Source organism: Triticum dicoccoides, chromosome 2B, assembly GCF_002162155.2.
Source record: "Triticum dicoccoides isolate Atlit2015 ecotype Zavitan chromosome 2B, WEW_v2.0, whole genome shotgun sequence".
NCBI lineage: Eukaryota > Viridiplantae > Streptophyta > Magnoliopsida > Poales > Poaceae > Triticum > Triticum dicoccoides.
The window spans coordinates 212525559-212533260 of NC_041383.1; the positions used below are offsets into that span (position 1 = coordinate 212525559).

The 7702-nt window shown below is 53.5% G+C and overlaps 1 protein-coding gene across 1 annotated transcript; it reads left to right on the forward strand.

Annotated features, from left to right (window-relative positions):
• Positions 1 to 277: 277 nt before the first annotated feature.
• Positions 278 to 2591, forward strand: LOC119363134 (probable indole-3-acetic acid-amido synthetase GH3.8). The gene is made up of 2 exons (XM_037628441.1): positions 278 to 882; positions 983 to 2591. The coding sequence occupies exons 1-2, from the start codon at positions 419 to 421 to the stop codon at positions 2361 to 2363; spliced, it is 1845 nt and encodes a 614-aa protein (XP_037484338.1). The 5' UTR covers positions 278 to 418; the 3' UTR covers positions 2364 to 2591.
• The last annotated feature ends 5111 nt before the right edge of the window (positions 2592 to 7702 follow it).

Consider the following 7702-nt stretch of genomic DNA (forward strand, 5'->3'; position numbering starts at 1 on the left):
GCGTGCACACAATGGGAACTTTGGCACTCGTATCCTTTACCGTCGGGATCGACCGGGCCGGCAGCCGCGTACGTGCCGCTGTCCTTGCCGGCTGCCTGTCCACCCCCGGACGGGACACTGGGCCCTTGCTGCCGCGCCATGGACGGACAAGTCCTTGACGTATGTCATCGCATGTCCTTCTTCCCGGCCGCGGAGCTCCGTCATCCTCATCCGCGCGCCCCTCTCCCCTATAAATAACTGCCCACGCCGAGCCGTTCTGACACAGGCTTAGTACCAACACAGCAGCCGATCGAGCAAACATTCCTGACCCTCCTTCCCTCCCTCCTACGCATCCGGCCGGCATTCTTTAGCTAGCTCCTAGCTCTAGCCAAGCTCACAGCTCCCGTTCGCTGCTCTGCTAGTGTCTCCGATTCAGCAAATGGCGGCGATGAATGTGTCGAGGGCCATCGGCGCGGCTCTGCGGAGCCCGGCCTCGTCACCGGTGGCGGAGGCGGCGGCCGCAGCGAAAGCCAAGGACGCCGAGAAGCTGCGCTTCATCGATGAGATGACCTGCAACGTCGACTCCGTGCAGGAGCGCGTCCTGGCCGAGATCCTCGCCCGGAACGTCGACACGGAGTACCTCAAGAACTGCGGCCTCGACGGCGCCGCCGACCGCGACACCTTCCGGGCCAAGGTGCCGGTCGTGTCCTACGACGCTCTGCAGCCCTACATCCAGCGCATTGTCAATGGGGATCGGTCACCGATCCTGTCCACGCACCCGGTCTCCGAGTTCCTCACCAGCTCCGGCACGTCGGCCGGCGAGCGCAAGCTTATGCCCACCATCAAGGACGAGCTCGACCGCCGCCAGCTCCTCTACAGCCTCCTGATGCCGGTCATGAACCTGTAAGTTGGCACTCGATGGCATTCCATAATCAACTAATCTTGGGTGGCAGTCCAAAGCTAGAGAACAGCTACTGATTGATCGATCCAATGTTTCTTGCAGATATCTGTCGGGGCTTGACAAGGGGAAGGGCCTCTACTTCCTGTTCGTCAAGTCGGAGACCAAGACCCCGAGCGGCCTGACGGCGCGGCCAGTGCTCACCAGCTACTACAAGAGCGAGCAGTTCAAGAACCGCCCCTACGACCCCTACCACAACTACACCAGCCCGACGGCGGCCATCCTCTGCGCGGACGCCTTCCAGAGCATGTACGCGCAGATGGTGTGCGGGCTCTGCCAGCGCCACGAGGTGCTCCGCGTCGGCGCCGTGTTCGCCTCCGGCCTCCTGCGCGCGATCCGTTTCCTCCAGCTCAACTGGAAGGAGCTCGCCGCCGACATCGAGGCCGGCGCGCTCAACCCACGCGTCACCGACGCGTCCGTGCGCGAGGCGGTCGCGGGAATCCTCCGGCCAGACCCCGAGCTCGCCCAGTTCGTCCGGGACGAGTGTTGCAATGACGACTGGGCCGGCATCGTCAGGCGCATTTGGCCCAACACCAAGTATCTCGACGTCATCGTCACCGGCGCCATGGCGCAGTACATCGGGACCCTCAAGTACTACAGCGGCGACCTTCCGATGGCGTGTACCATGTACGCGTCATCGGAGTGTTACTTCGGGCTCAACCTTCGCCCGCTCTGCGACCCTTCGGAGGTGTCCTACACCATCATGCCCAACATGGGGTACTTCGAGTTCCTCCCCGTGGACGAGGCGACCGGCGCGGCGTCGTGCGTGGACGCGGGCAACCTGGTGGACCTCGCCCGCGTGGAGGCCGGGCGGGAGTACGAGCTGGTGATCACCACCTACGCCGGGCTGAACCGCTACCGCGTCGGCGACGTCCTCCGCGTGACGGGGTTCCACAATGCGGCGCCTCAGTTCCAGTTCGTCCGCCGCAAGAACGTCCTGCTGTCCATCGAGTCGGACAAGACCGACGAGGCGGAGCTGCAGCGCGCCGTGGAGCGCGCGTCGGCGCTGCTCCGCCCGCACGGCGCGTCCGTGGCGGAGTACACCAGCCAGGCGTGCACCAAGAGCATCCCCGGCCACTACGTGATCTACTGGGAGCTGCTGACGACGGGCGCCGGCGCGACGGCGGTGGACAAGGCCACCCTGGACGCCTGCTGCCTGGAGATGGAGGAGGCGCTGAACACGGTGTACAGGCAGAGCAGGGTGGCGGACGGCTCCATCGGGCCGCTCGAGATCCGGGTCGTCCGGGCGGGCACGTTCGAGGAGCTCATGGACTACGCCATCTCCCGGGGCGCCAGCATCAACCAGTACAAGGCCCCCCGCTGCGTGACGTTCCCGCCGATCATCGAGCTGCTGGACTCGCGCGTGGTGTCCAGCCACTTCAGCCCCGCCCTGCCGCACTGGACCCCGGCACGGCGCTCCGACTAGAGCGACGGCGATCGCCCCACGAAGCACGGCGACGTCTCCGCCTGAATTGATCCCTTGTTGAAAATTTTGGTTGTTGCCGTCGGCGTCAGCTAGTAGTAGCAGTAGCAGTAGAGAACGAGAGTGAGTACCACCTTTGATGCTAGGAATGAGGCTGGAATATGGTTAATGGTTGATGTAACAGTCCGATTACTGCCGGAGTATGATTAATGATTGATTGTTAATGGTTGATGTGCTTGTCTGTCTGTATCTATCGGGAGTTCGTATGATTGTTAATTAATTAACGGAACATGCCTCCAAAACCGTACGAGTTACTAGTATTGTACTTGCAAGATATTTCCCCCAATTATTGTGCACTAGCCGACACCAGCATAGACTAGAGGCCGATTGTTATTTCCTCATTATCCTGCTGTTGGCCTTTCCATTTTGCAGGAAGTGTTCTGTGAGAGGTCGTTGCTGCTGCTTGTTGGAAAATGTTAGCAAGAGGAGCGGAATTTGCCGCGTGATATAGCTCATCGCCACTGAGATTGGGTCGAGGCGGCAATAATTGAGGCGTCCGCGGCTTCCCGCCGTCGGTCGACTTTTACTGCTTCAAGTACGGCGGTAATCTGATCGTGAATGAGAGCTGTCTGGTCAGAGTTACGTAGATGCATTGTGCGATGTTGACACTTGATTAGACAAGATCGGTTTGATCATCAGGCCCATGACAAGCGTGTTGCTAAATCATGCATGCCGGACCCAAGCACGATCCCGCTGTCTGCAAGGGTCGTCAGACAGTGCTCTTGTTTGAATGGTCTTCGGGGTACTGTTACTAGTAGGAGCGGACCTGCATGCTTTCTTGACTGCGCGGTCAGTGCTGTTGCGTCTCCTCTGCTCGTTTTCCACCGAGTCCAAACTGAAACGATTTCTACTTACATCGATCGCTCCCTTTGTCTTCTTTTCTCCCCAAAAGTTTTGTCTAAAAGGGGGTGACCGTCCCTGGTACGTTTGTTTCCCTGGTCCAGTGTTGGGTACGTGCGCTGTGACCTGGGCTTTATGCAAAGTGATGGTAAGGAATCCTTGCTTGGATACGTGCTCAAACGCTTTTCTAAGCCAAATCGGTCAAGATTTGTGGGCAAGGCACACACGTGCACGCGGTGCGTCGCACGGCCTGCTTTGACCGCGTTAAGCCGGCGCAATGGCTGGGTAAGATAACAGCCCGCTCCACCACGGTGAAGAGTGAAGACGAGTCCAGCACGCCATGCTTGTAGACTGTTGTAATATATGGCTTCCACGATTGCGGCATGGGAGGGACGACCGAGAAAATCCCGCGGCCGGCCGGTCATCGATCCCGTGTCGGCGGCCGGGCTGCCGTTTGAGGGCGCGCTGCGCACGGCGGGAGTCGTGTTGCCCGGCCGAGACACGGGCGCAGGTTCCCCTGCCGGGGTCACGCGCCGCTGCCTCCCCCTTGTGTTTTCGAGTCGAGTACGCCCACGCCGCACGGCCGTGTCCGCGCACCTGGGGCCGTGCGGGAGATCTCTATTCTATGACCACGAGCCCATGACGCTGCCCGCGCCGGGCTGCGTTTGACTATTGGTTTTGGTGGCTCCGTGCACGACGCTGCCTTGGCACGCAACAGCTGTCTGCTCATTTCTTTACACTGCTCGTACGGAGGAGGAGTGAGCGTCGCACGGATCGTGCGGTGTCGCAGTCGCAGAAACAGCTGACATCGACTGAACGGAGCAGCGTAGCTATCCTGAGATTCTGCTAATGTTGATCGGGCTTGGATATTTGCACAGAGGACTTGATTCTAGCAAATGGATGCCAGTGTTCACGGCTAGTCTAGTTTGGACAAGATGGCAAGAACGCGCGCAGACGGGCATTGGTGTCCGCCTCCCGCGAGGCGAATAAGGGCACGTACAATGGAGGCAGTACCAAGCTACTGCCCCATCTTCCAACTAGATAAAGAAAACCTAAAACTACATGCATTACAAAAATTTTCCAACGCATGGGTGGTCTCATGCATGTTACCAGGTCCCACGGTGACTCTCCCTCCATCATCTTTACTTGCATATTGTTCCGTTTTTTCTCACAACGCACTCTCTCTCTCTCCTACCTTTCTCACCTGAAGGACCACACTTTTTGGCGAAGAACCTAGCTCCTCTGCAAGCTACACCAAGCCTCTGCAAGCTATAATCTTTTTCACCGATTTTCTCCACGGCATCCTGCATCTGATGTGGAACCATGGGGCAGCTGTCCAAGCTGGACCATTGGCCATGCCCTAAGCTGGAGCCAGGCCATCGCATGAGGACAAGTCACCGCAAGCGTTGACTGTTTTTTTAGGCACCGCAAGCGTAGACTAGTAGTAAGCGATCGAGCTTCTTGGGCTCGTCCTTCCCGCGTTTTCTGTAAGCAGCGCAAAGGAAAATAGGGCTAGTTCTAAAAAAAAAAAGCAAAATAGGGCTTGGCCTGGACCAGCCAGTAAAAACGCAGGACCGAGAGAGCTCCCGTTGAGCGTGTGTAGCGCGTTTATCAAATGCTAGCTGTCGCTTACTGTTACTAGCGTTTAGCGCTCGCCTCTGGCACTCCTGACGTGGGCCGTGGCCCAGTAGCAAGGCGGGAGCTTTTTTTTTTCTGTTTTTCTATTTTACTCGTTGTGTGTTTTGTATGGTTTTTTTTTGTATGATTGATGACAAACCAGTTAAATAAATAATGCGTTTGTAACTATACACGAGTGAAACTTTTTGAGGATTTGGTTAACCAGTGGGGGATGACAATGGCGGAGCTAGCAAATTATCAAAGCCTGAGCACAGTGTAAATTAAAGTACTCCGTTTACCAATATTGGTTGTCGCCCAAACGAATGTATCCAGACGTATTAGATACATCCGTTCGAGTGACAATCAATAAGGATCGGACGGAATACTTCACTTTGGTATACTATAAGGGTTGTATTTAGATAATCTCATGTGTGTATTATACACAATTACACACTAATGTTCATAAAACATAAATTTACCAAATTCCGAAAACAATTACAACAAGTGAAAAGCTCGGGAACAACCGGTTGATCCAGCAAGGGGCATCCTCCTTCTCCAGCGCGTGACGCGTGTCCGGTGTGTGGCCCGCGCACCGCTTCGTAGTGTTCTCCAGCACTATTGCAACTAGGTCATTCTTGTATTTTTTTTTTCTGCAACATCGCATCTGTTGCGAAAGTTGCTTCTGCAACAACACCCGTGTTGCAAAAAAAAGTGAAGACCTAAAAAAAATCTGCAACAAAACCTCTGTTGCCCAAAAAAATTCTGCTACAGAACCTTTATTGCAAATGTTTCTGCAACAAGATTTATGTTGCAAAAGTAACTCATAACATTACTTCTGTTGCAAAAGTGAGGACAACGCTCAGCCACGAGATTATGTCGGATCTGGCAGCCCGCAAGCAGGCGGACCTTTTTTGACGCGTAGCATGTCCCTTACAAAAACTCGCTAAATACTAGTCACATGACCAATCCTCAACCTTACCAAATTTGGCAAATATATTTATAAGTTAAAAAAATCACGAATTTGGGAAAGGTTCATGCATTTGAAGAAAAAGGTCACGGAGTTCAAAAAAGTTTGTGCATTTTAGACATGTTCATAAATTTGGAAAAAAATGTTCATAAATTTAGGAAAAAGTTAACAAACTTGGAGAAATTCCGAGGATTTGAAAACAAACCATGCATTAGAAAAAAAGTACATGAATTTGAAAAAAAATCACAAGGTAAGAAAAAGTATAAGAATTTGAAAAACAGATTTCAATTTGGAAAAAGTTCACAAATTTGAAAAAGTGTTGAAAAAATAAAACCAAAAAAAGGAGAGGAAGAAGCACACTTGAAAAGCACAGTACAACGGGTGGTTATATGTTGCGTTCAAGAAGGATGAACGACTCCAGAAAGGAGTCTATTAATTTTCTTCCAATTGGTTGGATCGTAGGGGCGATGGTTTACTTTACATGGAGGTCTTTGGTTCAAGTCCAGGATGGCCCAGCTGCACAACAGAAAAAGCATCCGACTCTTTCATGCATACTCCCAGTTGGCTCGGAGTGGGGTGTGTGTCTGGTGTGTGTGTGGGCGGGGGAGGGGGGGGGAGGGGGGGGGATATGGCTCAGTTTGTAAAGCTCCGCTCTTGCAAATGGGTTGTTCTGATTATAGGTTGGCTCTAATTGTCCAGACGGTGATGATAGTATCTTGTACCTGAACCGGTGACTCACCTTTTCTAAGTAACGGAAAGTGGACTGAAGCATGCCACTGAAAAACTGTTAGACAAAAAGATGGGATGTCAAAAAGATAGAGAAGGAAGGTAGGATGGACAATTGGTCAGATCTAATATGGATCTTACCTGGACTATAGTTGGAGTCGGCGCCTCTCCTAGGCTAACCAAAAGGAAAAAAGAAAAATATACCAAACAACAAAACAGGTAGAAAAAAACAAACAGCAAAACATAGGAAAGCCCCTGAACGAAAAGCAGATTATATTCCTAAAACCGAAGCTATATATATGGGCCAACCTACTGTAGAAACGCATAAGTGCCGCACATGCTTAATGAAGAAAACCAAGTATAAGCCGCCGAACAGGGATTGACCCTATTCAGCGCGTAGCGTGCTTCTCAAATGCTTACAACTACCAGCGCTTAGAGCATCTCTCTAGCAGAAAGTCAAATCGTTTTTCTCTCCTCCCTAGCCGCTGCCAAGAGAGGCCAGCTTTCAGCGCCGTCCTCCGGCGGCTTCCATCCGCTGGCGACCTCAGTCGCCTGTGGTGTGGGGGGTCGCCAGATCCACACGCGTGGATCGTTTTTTACTTCCTTGTAGTCTAGGTTTTTAGGATGTTCATCGTCTTGGCTTCAGCGGCGATGATGACGGGCGCTGAATAAAGATTATTCGTATCCTTCCCTGGCGAGGCCATCGGTCCTATGGTTGGGGATGGATTTGGAAACCAGTTTGTTCAAGCAAGGATTGCGTGGCGACGGCGGCATCCTCGTGGTGGACCTGTGTCCCTGGGCTCCGTTGTTGCGACGGCGTTTGCTGCAGCGTCGGCGTGGAGATTGGGAGGTAGTTCAGGAGCGGATGCAGATTGTGGTCTGCATCGACGACATCTGGAAAACGGAACGTGTGCTGGGTTCGTGGTTCGTGGATGGCAGGTATGGCTTCCTCCTTCGGCGTCTTAGTTGTGGTGGGTGTCAGATCTGGAGTTCGATGGCGTGTCCGGGATGCTGCCTCGGTCTGATTCGTTCAACGGCAATGGCTTCACTTTTGGTGAGGCACCTTGGAGGTCCGCAAAGTTGTATATTAGCGATGGAGCCGCGTCGAGCTCAGGTGAGGAGGTGATCCGTC